The sequence below is a fragment of the Antechinus flavipes genome, chromosome 2 (assembly GCF_016432865.1).
Source record: "Antechinus flavipes isolate AdamAnt ecotype Samford, QLD, Australia chromosome 2, AdamAnt_v2, whole genome shotgun sequence".
NCBI lineage: Eukaryota > Metazoa > Chordata > Mammalia > Dasyuromorphia > Dasyuridae > Antechinus > Antechinus flavipes.
Window position 1 is genome coordinate 676,929,363 of NC_067399.1, and position 16,762 is coordinate 676,946,124.

General features: G+C 44.4%; 1 protein-coding gene across 1 annotated transcript in view; it reads right to left on the reverse strand.

Annotated features, from left to right (window-relative positions):
- ADAM12 (ADAM metallopeptidase domain 12) overlaps positions 1-16,376 on the reverse strand; it is a 282,504-nt gene extending 266,128 nt beyond the window's left edge. Inside the window, exons 1-2 of the mRNA XM_051973876.1 lie at positions 16,358-16,376; positions 15,584-15,720 (exon numbers count right to left, since the gene is read on the reverse strand). Coding sequence (XP_051829836.1) covers positions 15,584-15,720; positions 16,358-16,376 — 156 coding nt within the window. The remainder of the gene's footprint in view (positions 1-15,583; positions 15,721-16,357) is intronic.
- Between the last annotated feature and the right edge of the window lie 386 nt (positions 16,377-16,762).

A 16,762-nucleotide genomic window follows, 5' to 3' on the forward strand; every position in this document is an offset into this window, starting at 1 on the left:
CTTTTACAACTCTTTGAGGACAAGGGTTGCATCCTTTTCTTATGTGCATTCCCAGTACTTAGCATAATGTCTAACATCATTGTAAATGATTAAAAATGTTTAGTGAACTAAAATTAAAGTGTTTCCCCCACTCTTTAACTTTAGAGAGCTTATTTTAGTCAAATACTCATAAATTTAGTGATAGCTCTGAGCCCCCACTTAACACAATTCCTAACATTTAGACAGAAGTCGGGCTTTCTGCCTAACTTTATGCTTATTATCTGTCTCTAGTTAATCCCTGGCCTGTTTATGTTTTTTTTTTTTTTTAACTGTAAAACTTGGGTCATAAAACAGTAAATTATATTATAGTATCTTGAATAAATAGGCACCAGGAAGGGAACTTCAGGAAAGAGCAGATTTTTTGTTGTTGTTGACACTTCTCCTATTAAGTTTTTTACTTTGAGATCTCTTGTAGGGCCAATGATTTCACGATCTCTCCCTTCTCTTTTTATAGCTTTGCTCCTTAAAGCTGTACTAGAAAATCTCATATTTCAAATTTTGAATTTCCTTTCCTTTCTTGACTTGATAATTTATCAATGATCCTTGTTAAAACAAACTTCCTCTCTGACATCCTTTCATGACATCCAATATTTTGCAAAGATGTTTCTCACACTTAATCTAAGGAGGGATTTTTTTCCTAGTTAAGGTACCAGGGCTAAAACTGGGGGATTTCAACCACAACGCCAAATAGACCAAAGTACCTCTCGAGGGTTATTAAATCAATGAAGGAAAGAAGAAAGGAAGGAATAAATAAATAAATGAAGACTAAATAAATAAATAATATAGTAATAAAAAATCAAATTAATTAATTAAGTAAATAAAGAAATTAAATAGTCCCTCAACCACCCATGAGAGGTTTGCTCTCTTTTTCAATAGCAGAACTACAGGGTTTTCTGTGTTTCCTAAAAAGGAATTTTTAAAAGCAAAATTGTTGAAACTAAAAAATTCGTATTTCAAAATGGAGAGAAATCATAGAAATCTGTCATAAAGGGAGGGAGAGAGGTAAAAGAATAAGCCCTGGAGCCAGGAAGACCTAAATTCAAATGTGGCCTAAGACAACTAATGAACTATGTAATCCTAAGCAAGTACACAACAGTGTTTGCCTCAGTTTCCTCATCTGTAAAATAGGATAAAATAGCTCGTACTTTGCAGAGTTGTTGGAAGAATCAAATGAGATATTTTCCCCCTCAAAAGTGTTTAGTGCAATGTCTAACATAGAGCAAACACCATAGGAATGCTCTTTCCTTCCCTCTTCTCTGTTACTCATCCCTCCGGGCCTCCATGGGATTACAGTGATATTTTATATCCTTGGCTTGAGATATTGTTTTCTTCCCAAGAGCCTCTTTCACTGACCTACAAACTACAATACCTCATGGGTCATGGAGGTGATCCTGACTCAGAGGCTCTGCCAGCTGGGTCTGATTCCTCTGATAAGCTGGAAAAGGTTTTGCGTGCAGGCTCGGCTTCTCTGTGTGTACGGATAACTACATACTGCATGTATCTATGGATTGTGTGTGTGTGTGTGTGTCTGTGTGTGTGTGTGTGAGTCTGTGTGTGTGTGTGTGTCTGTGTGTGTGTGTGTCTCTGTGTGTGTCTGGGTGTGTGTGTGTGTGTGTGTGTGAGTCTGTGTGTGTGTGTGAGTGTGTGTGTGTGAGTCTGTGTGTGTGTGTCTGTGTGTGTGTGTGTCTGTGTGTCTGTGTGTGTGTGTGTGTGAGTGTGAGTGTGAGTGTGTCTGTGAGTCTGTGTGTGTGTGTGTGTATGTGTGTGTGTGTGTGTCTGTGTATGTGAGTCTGTGTGTGTGTGTGTGTGTGTGTGTGTGTGTGTGTGTGTGTTTGCTAAGGGCTGGCTCAGCTATGTTCAGGAGGCCCTTTATCAAATAGCCTAGAAGGAGGATGAGTTTTCAGCTACATCATCTCAAGAAGAACAAGGGGTTGGGACCTGAACTAGGGGAAGCTGGATCCTCACCACTGAAATCGCTGCTTTTCCTTGGAGTTCCAAGGAGAAAGGTGCCTTCAGTCTCACAGGGTTAAGGGAGGATCCCCAGGATAATAAACGCCCTTGTGCTCAGTTCATGGAGCCACAGACTTAGAGCTGCAGGGGACTCCAGAGATCCTCTCCCTCATTCATTTTAATGTTGGGGAAACAGGCCCGCTGGAGTTAAGTGTTTTGTCTCCAAGAGGGACTTTTATGGAAGTCATGTTTCCTCAGTAACTTGTCTTGATGTATTTACTGGCAGAGGCCAAGTATACATATGGGGCCCAATTTATGAGCCCCCCCACAGTTATGGTAAGCTGACTACTTAGACTCTTGGGACATGTTTTCCTATAAGAAAAACGTTGCGAGTGACTGTGAGGTTTGAGTTCCAGGCTGGCCCACAGGATCCCGCTGCAGCCCTGTCGAGGCCGAGGGCCGGGAGCTGGAGCAGCAAAGCCGGGGGTTCAGGCCCCCTTTCTGAGGAGGGGTCAGCAGCCTTTCAGAATCAGCAAGGTTTACATGGGAATGGGCCTTGGAGGCGGCAAGTCGGGCCCTTCACTTTATAGTCCAGAAAAGAAAGTCCTGGAAGGTTGGACCGGCTCTCTGGAAGTCCCAACACTAGTGACTTGTCTGAGGTAGAACCTGAACTCATGGTCCTGGCTCCAGACTTAGTCCACTGCCCCTCTGGCTTTCTGGGGCCTCCTTTCTAGCCTCCTCACAATCATTTTTCCTGCAGGAAGCCATGTCCCGGGTTTCTAAATAGACAACTCAGGGAACAGAAACTCCTCTAAGTTGGGCCCCACGTGCACAAGAGATCTCACCTGAGTAAAGAAAGCAGGAAATGTCAGTCCTGCCGAGGACACGGGATTTATAGAAAGTCCATTGTTTATTTCCAGTCTCTTAAAACCCAAGGGCCTGAGGGAGAAGTCTGGTCCCCAAACGATTCATGAAAAAGATCTTTTCGTGGGTCACATTTTTCACATCTAAATAGGAAACCGCAACTCTACAACGCGTTTTGTGAAAAAAAAGCAAATGACATGGAGACACCGAATAAAATAACAATGTAAGTGATGTTTCAACAAGAGGGAGTGACGAGGGCAGAAGTGCGCTCTGGGGCCGGGACTTCAGGTTTTCCCAAAGTCTTCTGAACTCTTCTCTGAGTGGCAGAGACCCAGCCCTGTCTGCAGAGGATGGGGGAGGCCTGGATTTGGAGAGATGCCCAAGCCAAGCCACGGGCCGAGCCTCCGGCTCAGAAGCGTCTGGCGGGATGGGAATCCAGAGCCCGGCGACTACCCGACTCGCATCCCACCCACAAGGGCACGCTGAACAGCCCGGGGGCACGGGGAGAGCAAAATCAGAAGCGCCAGTCACACGCAGCCGAAAGCGATGGCCCCTGCCATTATGGTGCTGAGTGCAACCTTTTCCAACCGAGAATACAGGTTCTGAGAGCCAGGACCTCAGAGGCATCTCCTACCCAACACCGTCACTTGACAGAGGGAAAAGTCAAACCCTAAAGATGAACGACTTGGCTAAAGTCACATACGCAGTAAGCATCAAGCAATGTTTGAACCTAGGGCCCTTGACTCTAGTTCCTTACACTGAACCTTCTTCTATTCTGGATGCAGCTGATGGTTCATTTGCATCATGTCTAAAGAAAGACAGACACAGACAGAGACAGAGACAGAAAGATAGATAGAGAAAGAGAGAGAGAGAAAGACAGAGAGACAGAGAGAGAGACAGAAAGAGAGAGAGAGAGAAAGATAGAGACAGAGACAGAAAGATAGAGAGAGAGAGAGAGAGAGAGAGAGAGAGAGAGAGAGAGAGGAAGACAGAGACAGAGACAGAGACAGAAAGATAAAGAGAGAGAGAGAGAGAGACAGAGACAGAGAGAGAGACAGAGAGACAGAGAGAGACAGACAGATAAAAAGAGAGAAAGAAACACACAGAGAGAGATCTTCCAATTTGTTTTCCTTGTGTGGATGGTTAACCTCCCTTCTTCACAATAATTATGAATTTCTCCAAGGAGGCTACGGTGCATCCTGGGATGCAGTGGAACCAGCACCATGCCATCTGCCAAGAGGGACATTTGGAGAGTTCTGGCCCTGACGGGGAATCCTTCGGTTTGGACGGAGCGCTGCTATTCTCCACCGTGCTGACAAACCCCTCGGGTGACCACGGTATCCCTGCTTTACGTCTTGCTCGATGCTCCTGTCCAGTTGGTTGCTGAACAAATCCCATAGCTGTGCAGATCATCTCTGGGCTCCTTAGAAGAGCTGTGTCAGCAAAGCGGAGAATTGGAAGACGTTCCCCAGCCCGTGATGGATGATTTGTGTGGGTTACTCTCCAGAGAAGTTTTACAGTGAAATGAAGCAGTTTAGGGGGTGGGTGGGGGTGGGGCTAACCTTTTTAGGCAAAGAAAGATTTAAACATATGTGTAGATAAAGAGAAAGGAGAGGAAAAGATGCAGGAATAAGAAGAGTTTCCCGACAGAGCAGGAAATGGTTAGGGCTGATAGAAGGCCCAAATGGAGGGCTGAGCCTGGGAAATAGACACTTACTTCTTAGGGAGAAAGAAGACAAAGAAAGAACATAGAGCAGCTTTAACAAACTGCCACATCGATAAGAATATCAAGAAATACAAAGTCTTTTCATCAGTGTTTTTGGGTGCAGGCCCTGCGCAGGACACGAGCCTCCATGCTTTGGGCAGTGGTGCCCATGGGCCAGCCTTAATCAGGGGAACATTAAGGGGAAGCAGCCCAGCTGGAAATGGAGAATTTGGGCTGTTCAGAGATCAAGAGCCCGATTATCAGAACAGCTACCAAGAAATAAGGACAGATGAGAGGCAAGTGACACGTCCGAGGGCATTGATGAATCAGCAAACATTTGCTAACGGTCCACTACTGTCAGCCACTGGATTAGTCACCGGGGACAGAGATGAAGAATTGGTTGGCAGTGCATTAGAAAGCACCAAAAGCCTGGCTTGAGGACAGGGAGGGAGTCCAGAAAGGCAGCGTCCAGATCGTCCCGAGGACGGTCTGACTCACACAGGATCATGGCTGCGTTCTCTTAAGTCGGGGCTGCCGAAGCTCATCCACTCCCCATAGAGCTGAGCGGGAGTCAGCTCGGACAGCTCCCAGAAGCCCCACAGGGCATGAGCCCAAATACGAATCTTCCTGGGGGGGGGTGTTCAGTTTTCCTAAAGCATTCATGCCCATACAGAGGACCTGGTCTACAATGGTCCCTAACTGGAGGAGGGAGGAAGCATCCCGGCCCTGAAATAAGGCAGAATCCCTTTATAACTCTGAAATGAGATTTTCTCGGGCACTGACTTTCAAAGGAGAAATAGTAATGGATAAAACAGGAGACAAAAAGGATTCTAGAGAAGAGGGTTGGTTTTGAACCAGGAGCAATGAGAGGGAATTGAAGAGAAATGGATTTAGGCTAAATACTACAAAAACTTTCCTAACATTTAGAGTTAAGTGAAACAGGGTGTTTAGAAGTTAGTCGGCTCCCCTTTCTGCAGGTCTTCAAGGACAGGCAAGATGGTTGTTGGATACCCAAAGCAGCTGGGGGGGGGGTGCAACAGATAGAGAGCTGGGCTGCAAGTCATGAAAACTTGAATTGAAATCTAACTTCAGACACCTAGTAGCTGTATGACCCCAGGGAGTTTGTTTGCTTCAGTTTCCTCCTCTGTAAAATGGGACTAAAACCAGTACCTATTTCCCAGGGTGGTTGTGAGGATCAAAAGGAGATAACAATTGTAAAGGCCGTTATTCCAGCGCCTAGTACATAGCCGACATTTAATAAATGGGGATTATCTTTGGCACAGGGCCTGGGCTAGTCGTCCCTTCCCTTCCAACTCTGAAATCCTGTGAGTCACTAACTGCTTCTGTGAGGATTTTGTCCCTGTCCCTGAACTACCTTTCCAGGGAAGGGAAGATGCATTATGGGAGGAAAGGGGCTTACACAGTGGGCTCTCACCACATCAAGAAAGGTCTCACTGACTGTCGGCTGATAGGCCCACCCGGTCACATGCATACGGCCGGAGGATGTTTTAGAAACAGTCAAGAAGAGGAAACCTGATCGCTCCTCAGCCAGACAGGGAGAATCAGTCTCAGGACTGCTGAGCCCAAGGGAGAGGGAGAGGTTCCCACCGGCTCCTCATCCCTGCCCGGGACCAAGGACCCGCAGCTTAATGAGAAGCTCTGTGTGCTCATTAGAACCCAGAACAGAAACACAGACAGAGGAGGAGCCCCAGGGAAAAAAAACCTTTTCAAGCATTTCCCATAAAATGGTCCAACCCCTTTGCCGTCAGGGCCAGAGGAATTTCTTGAAAGGAGTTTCCTTGCAAGTTAATGAATGTAATCGGCTGGATTTCAGTGGGATCCAATTCTACATGTTTGCTGAATTCTTGGAATTGGAGGCCACAGGCTGTTGTAACCGTTAGAGTTTCACCAAAAAATGCCCATTTGTTATCTTTTCAGAGTATTTACTTAATGGAAGATGTACATTTACACAGCTTCTGGGCATTTATTTTATAGAAAAATATCTAAATCGTAGCCAATTCGTTGCTCCACCTGCCAACTTTTCTCATAATACCCACGAGGGCCAAAGAAATGTCTCAATGTTTCTGTCTGTTATAACCAAGGAAAACGGATTAAATATTACATGTTTGATTTAAGAATACCGTTCTTGTCCTTCCTAACTGACAGCGCATCCGGACTCTGTCTGGGCAGGGGAAGTGTGTGTCTCCAAAGCTGAATAGTAGGCCCCCGGAACAGAGAGGACGGCCAGACTGAGTCGGGCCCGCTACAGGCCCTTCCTGTGGCAGCTGCACTCCCAGAAACCTTTCCAGACTGAACCAGACAGGGTCCCGTACCTGCCAATGAAACAGCAGGCTGGAAACTCAGCCTCGAATATTCCACTGAGACCATTGTGGGTGATGAAGCTCCGGGGCTGCATCCTGTTAACTTCAAGGGATGCCCACAGAACCTGCAAGCACAAGCACGCCCACCCAGGCAAGCATCCCATAGATGGAGATTGCGAGTCTGCAGAAAGCTGGCAGCTGTTAACCTGGAAACGCAGGGAGAGGTAGGGCTGTGCCCATTGCCTCCACAGACCAGATGGGGGAGAGCTGGCCCCCTGCGCGGGCAGGCCTCCGGACCCCTCCTCAGAAGCATGTCCTTAAATGCAGGAAATAAATACAAAGGAAACCAATAGTGCCAAAACAGTCAATTTCAAGTTCACAGATACCACAAAGCCAGGGTAGTGAGGCAGTGGGCGTGATACACAGAACTGGCTTCAGGGAAAGGAAAGCCTGGATTCGGGTCCTCCCTCCCTGGTCACCCACCGGCTGTGGAATCCTGGACAAATCACTTCCTTGAGAAAGCCTCCGAGAGTGTGACAACGCGCAGGGATTGCGACTCTAGAGTCATAGAGGGAGCTTTGTGGAGCCACAGTAGAGGACCCCAGACCCATCCTTTCCTTCTAGAGGTGAGGAATCACTGAGCTGAGAAGTCGCTAAAAAGTCAGGACTCGCCCTCCCCTCCCCCAGGCTTCCGGACCCCCGTCCAGCGCCTTGTCCTCTCTGCCATCATCGCGTCCTTCAGAGCTTCTTCCCAGGAGTTAATGACATCAATAAAACCACAAGTCTTGTACACACATTAAAAATGCATCTGTTCTATGTCTCCAGTGCCTGGCAGAGCTGGGCTTTTAAATGTATGTGCTAATGAATATTCATGAGTCTTTGTATATATGTTTATGTGTATATATATGTAGTTTTACATATATATGGAGAGAGAGACAGAGAGGCAGAAGGGGGGAAAGAGAGGGAGCAATGGAGGGAGAGAAAGGGAGAGAGACAGAAAGAGACAGACTCAGGCAGAGGAAAAAGTGTGTGTGTTTGTGAGTGTGTGAATGTGTGTGAGTGTATGAATGTGAGAATGTGAGTGTGTCTGTGTATGTGAGTGTGTGTGAGTGTGAGTGTGTGTGTGTTTGTGAGTGTGTGAATGTGTGTGAGTGTGTGTATATGTGTGTATGTTGGTGTGTCTGTGTAGGTGAGTGTGAGTGTGTGTGTGTTTGTGAGTGTGTGAATGTGTGTGAGTGTGTGTATGTGTGTGTGTATGTTAGTGTGTCTGTGTATGTGAGTGTGTGTGTGTGTGTGAGTGTGTGTGAGTGTGAGTGTGTGTGTGTTTGTGAGTGTGTGAGTGTGTGTATATGTGTGTATGTTGGTGTGTCTGTGTAGGTGAGTGTGTGTGAGTGTATGTGTGAGTGTGAGTGTGTGTGAGTGTATGTGTGAGTGTGAGTGTGTGTGAATGTGAGTGTGTGTGCAGCCCTGGCAGACACGCTCGCTCCGGGGCGTAGGTACCTGTAGGAAGCCAAGGAGCCTGCAGACGCAGACCTTACAAAGCCCGAGATGGAGCGGCTCCACCTGGGCCACTTCGGGGACTTGTCGGTGTGAAGGAATACCCCGACGGGTAATAACCTTTGGCAGCAGCAGCACATTCCTATTAGCTGAATAGGAACTCGGTGAGCTGATGTGCCCCAGGGGGCTGATTTTGAACTACAGAAGAAGAGCCGACGGGGTTTCCAAAGCCGGTGATAAAACTCTCAACTACCGCCCGGCTCTCGGCGCTCAGGCTCTCCCCGCTCTGCTCCGGCTCTCGGCCCCGGCCCGCGGGAGGAGGAGGGAGGCTCTCGGATTCCGTCTGCGGGAAGGTTCAAAGGCATTCTGCAGCGAGGCTGCGTTGGCCATCCCTGAGCTTCCAATACTCCCACACCGAGGCTTCATGGGAGGACAGGCCAAGTGGAAAAGACCAAGAGTAAGATTTTTTTCCCCTCTTCAATTTTCAGAGCATATGGGTCTAATTATCACACAAGGTGGAAATGGGGCAGTCGGAGTAGAATAGTGCCAAAAAGCTTTGCAGGCTCTTCGGGAGTCGGAGAACCTGGTTCAAATCCTGCTTCAGCCATTTGTGTGTGTGACCTTGAACAAGCCAACCTCCCTGGCCCTCAGTTTCCTCTTCTGACAAGGGAGGAGGGGGACCAAGTAAATGGTGTCAAATTCGATTAAGCAGAAAACCACAAGCTAACATACTCTTTGCAATGTAGTATTTTTGTTTATTTTGTTCACCATTCCTCCAGGCCATTTTAATCTGCGAGTTTTGAGGGCTAAAGGCTGTGTGACACCCCTGGACTAAATGACTTTGGGGTGCCTTCCACATCTCAACCTCACACACCTCTTTAAAAAATGTTTTATTTTTAATTTATTGAATGAAACAAGCATTTTCATAGCAAAGTATAATTTTTAAAGTCCACGAAACTGCAAATCTATTATATACAACTTGCGATTCCTTTTAAATATAACTTTATCCTGTAGCTTTCTCCCCCCTCACTCCTTTTTCCCCCCCTGCCCTAGAGATGGTTATGTAGCCTCTTTATACAAAATTGCCACCGTATCAGTGGAGAAGATCTTGGATGCTGTGTTCCCTCCCATCCATCTCCGGATCCAGTCCCACCATTCACTGGCTGCCCGTGTGAGACTGCTGGCTTGGGTAAAGCCGTCAGTCTGAAGTCATGGCTGATCTGGGAACATAACTGAATCTGTGACCTCAGCCTCATTAATTCCAAACTCAGAAAAGCACGGAGCTTCAGGTTACTAAGCATATCTTCCAGGGGAATTCTGGGCAATCCAGTGGATTCTATCAAAAGTAAGGCCCACGGTGTCTTTTCCAAGTCAAAGTCAAATACAAGGATCTTTATTCCAAAAGATCCTAAATTTTTCCATGTCACTTTGGAAAGGAGAAACATGAACCATGAAAGAACCAAGGCCATTAGCCTGAGAAGAGATTCCAGGAAATCCGATAGTGGGCTTAGGGATCTGCAAGGTTGCCATGTTGAGAAGGGGACTCCCTTGGTCTCCTTCTCCCCAGAGGATAGAACTAGGAACAGAGGGTTGAAGTAAGAAAGAGGCAAATAGAGGCTGGATCTTGGGGGGGAAACGAGCTGACAAAGAGCTGCGCTGAGGTAGGCTGGGCTGCCCAGGAGTTAGGGAGGCCCTCTCAGCAGATGTGACTGCTCATTGGATACCTTATAGAGAACATTTGGGAAGGGATGGGGAGGAAGTGAGGGAGTTAAATTAGATAGCCACTGGGCTCCTTATCCAGTCTAAAACTCTGGGAAATGAATTTGAAGTAATTATCTGAAATTAGACTGGAGGAACAGATCTGCTCAGGTAATGTAAAGTTCTCCAACTGAGGAAGTTTCTGGAAAATTGAGATTTAAGAAACAGTTCACTTTTTAATCAAGCCCCAGGGGGCAGAACCAGAAACACCTGGTTTGGCGATCAGTATGACTTTAGCTACTTCTCCAGGTTGAGCTCTGTTCTTGGCTTTGCCCGGTGAGACCTAGTCATTGTGGCCAAGACCATGGTGTCCCTCCTCAGTCACCCTCATCTTACCAGTGCTCATTTTGAAAAAAAAAAGCCAGAAATACAAAGCCCTTTCCTCAAAACTACTAAGCAAGAGAGCAAGTCTGGGGTCTTATCCCTTCTTTAGGAATATTCTTCCTCTGGAGAGTTGAGAGGAGAGAAGGGACCACCTGGAGGTCAACGCTCCCATCCTACACTGCCTGACATGGCTGTGGGGGTTGGGCAGATCGTTGGATCTTGGCTTTTTTAGCTCAGATTCTGTATTCTTTCCATCTTTCCATATTTGAATTCTGGGAACAAAGTGGAACGTTTCATAAAAAGTGATGATTGGGAAAGGGGAGGCCTTAAATCAGCTATGGATTTGTGAAAAGAAGTTGGGGTGAGGATATGTAAGTATGTCAGAGAAAACATGAGGAGCTTTTGCCTGAGTAGAGAAAGGTGCCCTTTCCCTAGGACATATATATATATATATATACACACACACACACACACACACACACATATACATACATGTTTCTTGCCCTTGCTGCCACAGAGAAGGCGGTTATAGAAATCCACAGACAAGGAAGTTATGTCTGTCCTCTGGGATCACACTAAGGGAGATCACATGTTCACATCTGGAGAGAAACTAGGCTTTTTGTACACAACATAGACACACATCTGTATACAATAAAAGCCTAGACCTTACCCTCCTGAGAACTTCCAATCAGTGTGGAAGTGAGGAGCAAGCCAAGTCAACGTATTATGAGAAATATGTTCATTAAAACAGTGGCAACAGCATAGGGCGCCAGAAAGAATGTACAATTTGGTATTAGGAAATACTTCTGCTTAAATCCTGTCTCTGATACTGCCTAGCTCTATGGCCATTAGCAAGACATTAAAGCTTTCTAAGACTCAGTTTCTTCATCTAAACAATGGGAATAATAACTTTAGTTTAGAGGGTCTTAATCTGGGATCCACGAACAGCAGGAGTTGGTGATCAATTTCAGGAGGTCCTATGAACATAGGTTAAAAAAATTATGTCTTTCAACACAATTGGTCTCCATTGTAATCCTAAATATTTTATTTTATGCGTTTAAAAACATTATGTGGAGTAAGGATCCTTAAGGTTCAGTAAAAGTGGTGCAATGGGTAGAGCCTGGAGCAGGAAGATGGAGTTTAAATTCAGCCCCTGACGCGTAGCAGCTGTGTAACTTTGAACAAGTCAATTAACCTCTTTTTGCATTCATTTTTCAACTACAAAATGGAGATCATAACAACATTTATCTCCCAGAGTAGTGAGGATCAAATGAAATATTAATTTTTTATAATCACAACTTTTTATTTTTCAAAATACCTACAAAAACAGTTTTCAGCATTCACCCTTGCAAAACCTTGTGTTCTAGATTTTTTTCTTCCTCCTTCCTTAGACAACAAATAATCCAATACAGTTAAATATGTGCAATTCTTCAAATATACTTCCACATTGATCATGCTGCACAAGAAAAATCAGATCAAAAGGGAAAAAGTGAGAAAGAAAAAAGTCAGCAGGAAACAATTGCAAAGGTAAAAATCCTATGTTGTGATCCATATTCAGTCTCCACAGTGCTCTCTCTGGGTGCAAATGGCTCTCTCCATCACAGATCTATTGGAATTGACCTGAATCTCCTCATTGTTGAAAAGAGCCAAGAACATCACAGTTGATCATCTTATAATCTTCTTGTTGCTTGTGTATAATGTTCTCTTGGTTCTAATCACTCCACTTAGCAAGATAATTATAAAAATGCTTAGCATACAGTAAGTGCTATATTAATGCTTATTTCCTTTCCCTTTCACCAACAGGGTTCATGACCCCTGAAAAGGTAAAGAATTATGCTCCAGTCCCTATCTCACGAGTTTGCTCTGGAAATCAAATGAGACAGTTCCTCAAGACCTACAAAGAATTGTAGACTATCTAAACATCATCTACTATTTTTAGAGTAGCTCATAGCAAAGTCACTATCATATTATTTATCACCAATTTCTGACATGACAATAACAGGTTTGAATGGTGTTTTTAAAGACCACTTGGTGACTTCTAGATCAGTCTTGCTGCATTTGGTTGACAGTTTCCTCATCTGTCCTAAGAGAAGGGTCTGCTGTCTTAGTCCCACGTTCTCCTATAATAATCTTCCATATTGACTTGTCTAATCTTCATTTTTTTTTCTTTTCTATTGGTTCACTCCCTACAGCTTACAGACACTTCCAGATCTCCTTCTCTCTCTCTCTCTCTCTCTCTCTCTCTCTCTCTCTCTCTCTCTCTCTCTCTCTCTCTCTCTCTCTTTTCTTTCCCTCTCTCACACACACACACTCTCACACGTGCACACATACACACACCCCTCTCTCACACTCACACACGCACTCTCACACTCATACACGCACTCTCACACACACACACACACACACACACACACACACACACACACACACAATTCCTTTCAATTAAGCCCTACCATACCTTTCTATTTCTCTATAAGTGTCCAATGTTATTTTTCTCTCTTTCTCAGTCATACTCTTAGAAAAAGTGGTCTATACCTGCTGCTTCCACTTCCTCTTCTCTTACTCCTCAATCTTTTGTAAAACAGCCTCGGGCCTCATTCCTCACACGCAATTGTCCTCTCCAGGGAGGAGAGGGATCTCTTACCAAGGATCTCTTAATTATCAAATATAATATTTTTTCCAAGCCTTTTCCTTGCTGACCTCCTGATTGCCTTTGACATCCTTAACGACCTTCTGACAAATGTCCTCCTCTCCTTGAGTTTTTCTGGTGGTATTCTCTCGGTTCTCCTACCTGATTGCTCTTTTTCAATCTCCTCTGCTGAGAGACTATGACTTGCTGAGGGACTCACAGGGAATAAATGTCAATGGAAGCATAAGAAGCCAGGTCTTCTGCCTCCAAAGTCAGGACAAACACAAAAAAATGCCCAGGAAAACATGGCCGGAATATCTTGAGATCAACATAACGAGGTGGCAATTCCATCGAAGTATCTAAACAAATAGTTCCCACACTGAACACAAGGTTCCAGGGATATCCGAAGTTTACAAAAGGATGCTATATCCACAGGTTATCTGTGGGGGTTTTCCTAGTAGTGATGATGGATACAAATTCTGCCCCCCTCCAATCCCCTCCCTCTCAGGATCCCAGTTCCCCCTTCGATGTATTTGCAGGTTGGCTAACTGGAGATAAGGTACCATCAGTGTCCGTTAAAAAGAGAAAACACCCTGTGTGATCTACCCAAGGATGAGACCTGTGACCTTGGCCTTGGTAACTCTGCGCTAACCAAACGTCATTAACATGAGCTTCTTCTCTGTCTGCTGGTAAATTCTGAGACATGAGGTTTATCATCTCAAGGGAATTATAGGGTTTTTAACCTTTTATTGCCAAGAAGCCGCCAAAACAGCCATCCTGCAGGTGTAAAGCAGCATGTCCTTCCTCCTGACATTTATCATGTTGCTTCTGCCTTCGATGAATCATGGCACGAGAAAATGTCTCGAAAATGTCATGTGAGTGTTTCTCCCAAGCTGGGCTGACATTATTATTATAGCCATGCCTGATTTGTACATTATGAATTCAATTTGCAAGACTATGCATGAAACAAAACGAGTCCAAAAGTGCCGATCGGGCATTGGGGTCTTTGCAGCAAGCCGCCATTCTTTCTCAACGCCCTCTTTCAATCACAAGACTACCTGGGAACTTAATTAACGGCATCAATCCCAGTCTTGTTCCCCGTGTGAAGGTGCTTCGGTAGAGCCCCTCCAGAAAGAGCCCTGCGGTTTCGGTAACCTCGAGTCCTCAGCAAGGAGAATGCCTGCTTTCAATTAAGGACACGAGCTAAAAATAACTCCCAGAAAACAAGGGCAAAGGCATCTGGGCTATCTCGCCAAAGATCTCATGTTCCTATAGATTCCTCGTCACATCCCACGGGGGAGGCCAGCTAGGAAAACTTATCCCAAACCACGTGAACGGGATTGGGAAAGTCCAAGCGAAAGTCGTCGAGATAAGAGATTTCAACCTATATTCCAAATGTTCATGAATAGACGGGTAATATGTTTTAATAATAACGTTACCCGGAGACATATGGTAGACACGATCAACATGTTATCAGTGAAAAATTCCATGGAAGAAATAACCCGAAAAGTTATTATAAAAGGGATTTAAAAGTAGAAAAGAAGGTGGGCTACGATACCATCGGTGCCAGGGACAAATGGTGATCGGTCTGTGTTCTCCAGTCCCTTGTTGTGAAGTTGTAACATTCTTTGCATTGATTGAATATTGAGGTTGGGGTCAATGTCAAGAGTGCTAGAACAGGGGCTCTAAACTTCTTTTGTTCATGACCCCCCGAGGCAGACCAATGAAGCATGTGAAACCTTACTCACAGTCCTGTTTCTAAATATGTAAAATAAAATACATAAGACTGCAAATGAACTCAATTATATAAAAATAAAGATGTAGTTTTCACAGACCCAATAAAATCTATCCTTGGTTAAAAAGGTCTGATCCAGAGCAAGGCCTCGGAACACTGAGTAGATCCCACAGTGAAGGATTATAGAAGAACATAGACAAGAGTTATTCATGATGAGAAAGTGATTTATAACCCGCACTGTTGAAATGAAAGCCCGTGTGGATGAGGATACAGTTCTACAGATATATCAAAGTATCAAATATTAATCTGAATTGAATGAAAGAAATTAAAAACCTATATTTCCAAAGGATTTTGATAGAAGAAATGACATAAGAATTCCTTTATAAAATGTGTTTTCAGTTAAGATGTTGGTAAATATGTCACTAAAAACTAAATAATAATGAAATTGACAAAATGCATTATTTTAAATGAAAAAATCCTAGTGTTTTCACATGAAAAATTCAGCACTTCTATATCCAAGCATATAATAACTGGCTTTCTGACAAAAACGAATGTTCAATAAATGTGAAGAACACTATAGTCTCATGTTCCCACAGAGGTTTTGTTATAACACCAAAACAAAATGGACTCTATCGTCTCACAAATAAAATTTTTACTCATCACTCCACCAAGGAAAATATGAAATGGGAATAATGTAAAACTGGTATTCTTAAATGCACAGTAAAGTCAACTGAAAAATTCAGAAAATATTTAGAACTGACCTTAGGTGGGATGCTACTAACTGGCTTCCATGGCTCTCCGTTCAGAAGGGAAGGGGTGACGATCTTGTACCTGCCAGGATGGTCCCCCATTCTTGTCGGTAGTTCAGAGATTCCCAAAGGACTCTCCGTGATCACACCTGCAGTCAAAGGTAAAGAGTCCACAGGTTCATACCTTGGTGGGAAAGGGTCCAGCCCAGGCAGCTTCTTACTGAAATGACTTAATTTCCTAGAGGGTTACGAAGTTAGACCTGATCTTTTATAGAAAAGGAAACCGACGTCCAGAAGATTTGGGCCATTTACCCTAAAATGACATTTCTGGGGTTCCAAGCTTAGATCTCTGGTTCCCAATCCAGTGTTGCTTCCATTAGCCCACCCTTGCTTTCCCCCCCCAGTCCCTAAGTTGGGTTTTGAAGGAAGAGAGGAGGAAGTGTGCTCCAGGCAGGAGGGGCCATCCACACAAATGTGTAGATGTGTAGATGTGAGGAAGGGAATAAAAGAAAGAGGAAAAGGACCTACACTAACAAAATATTCATACCAGCTCTTTTTGTAGTAGGAAAGAACTAGAAAATTGGAGAGATGCCCTTTAATTAAGGAATGATTGACCGATAACATCATATAAATGTAATGGAACACTATTGCACCATAAGGAATGACCAAAGGGATAGTTTCAGAGAAACTTCAGAGAGTTATATGAACTGATGCAGAAGGCAGTTAGCAGAACCAGGAAAATAAATTACACAACAACATATGTAAAGACAAACCACATTGACAGACCAGTGCAATGACCAGTCATGTTTCCAGAGACTAATGATGAGGAGTAACGACCTCTGGCAATAATAATGTTTCCGGAGGCTTGCTACCCTCACCCTCCTGGGAAAGGCAGCAGATATAGAATGACATAGACACGTCATTTTTTTTGACCCGGCCAATGTGGAATGTGTTTTGGTTGAATATGTATATTTGGTACAAGTTTTCTTTCCTTCTTTCTTTAAATGAATACATAGGATGGGAGAGAAAGAAAATAAATGCTTATTAATTGAAAAACAAAGTTAAATTCAAGCTTAAACACATTCATCCCATGGACCAACGTGGTTGGAATGTAGAGGGCAAGAAGGGGAGTTGTGCTCAAGAGCCCTGGCAAGATAAGAAGGAACCACATCGGGGCAGATTGGCTCTAAA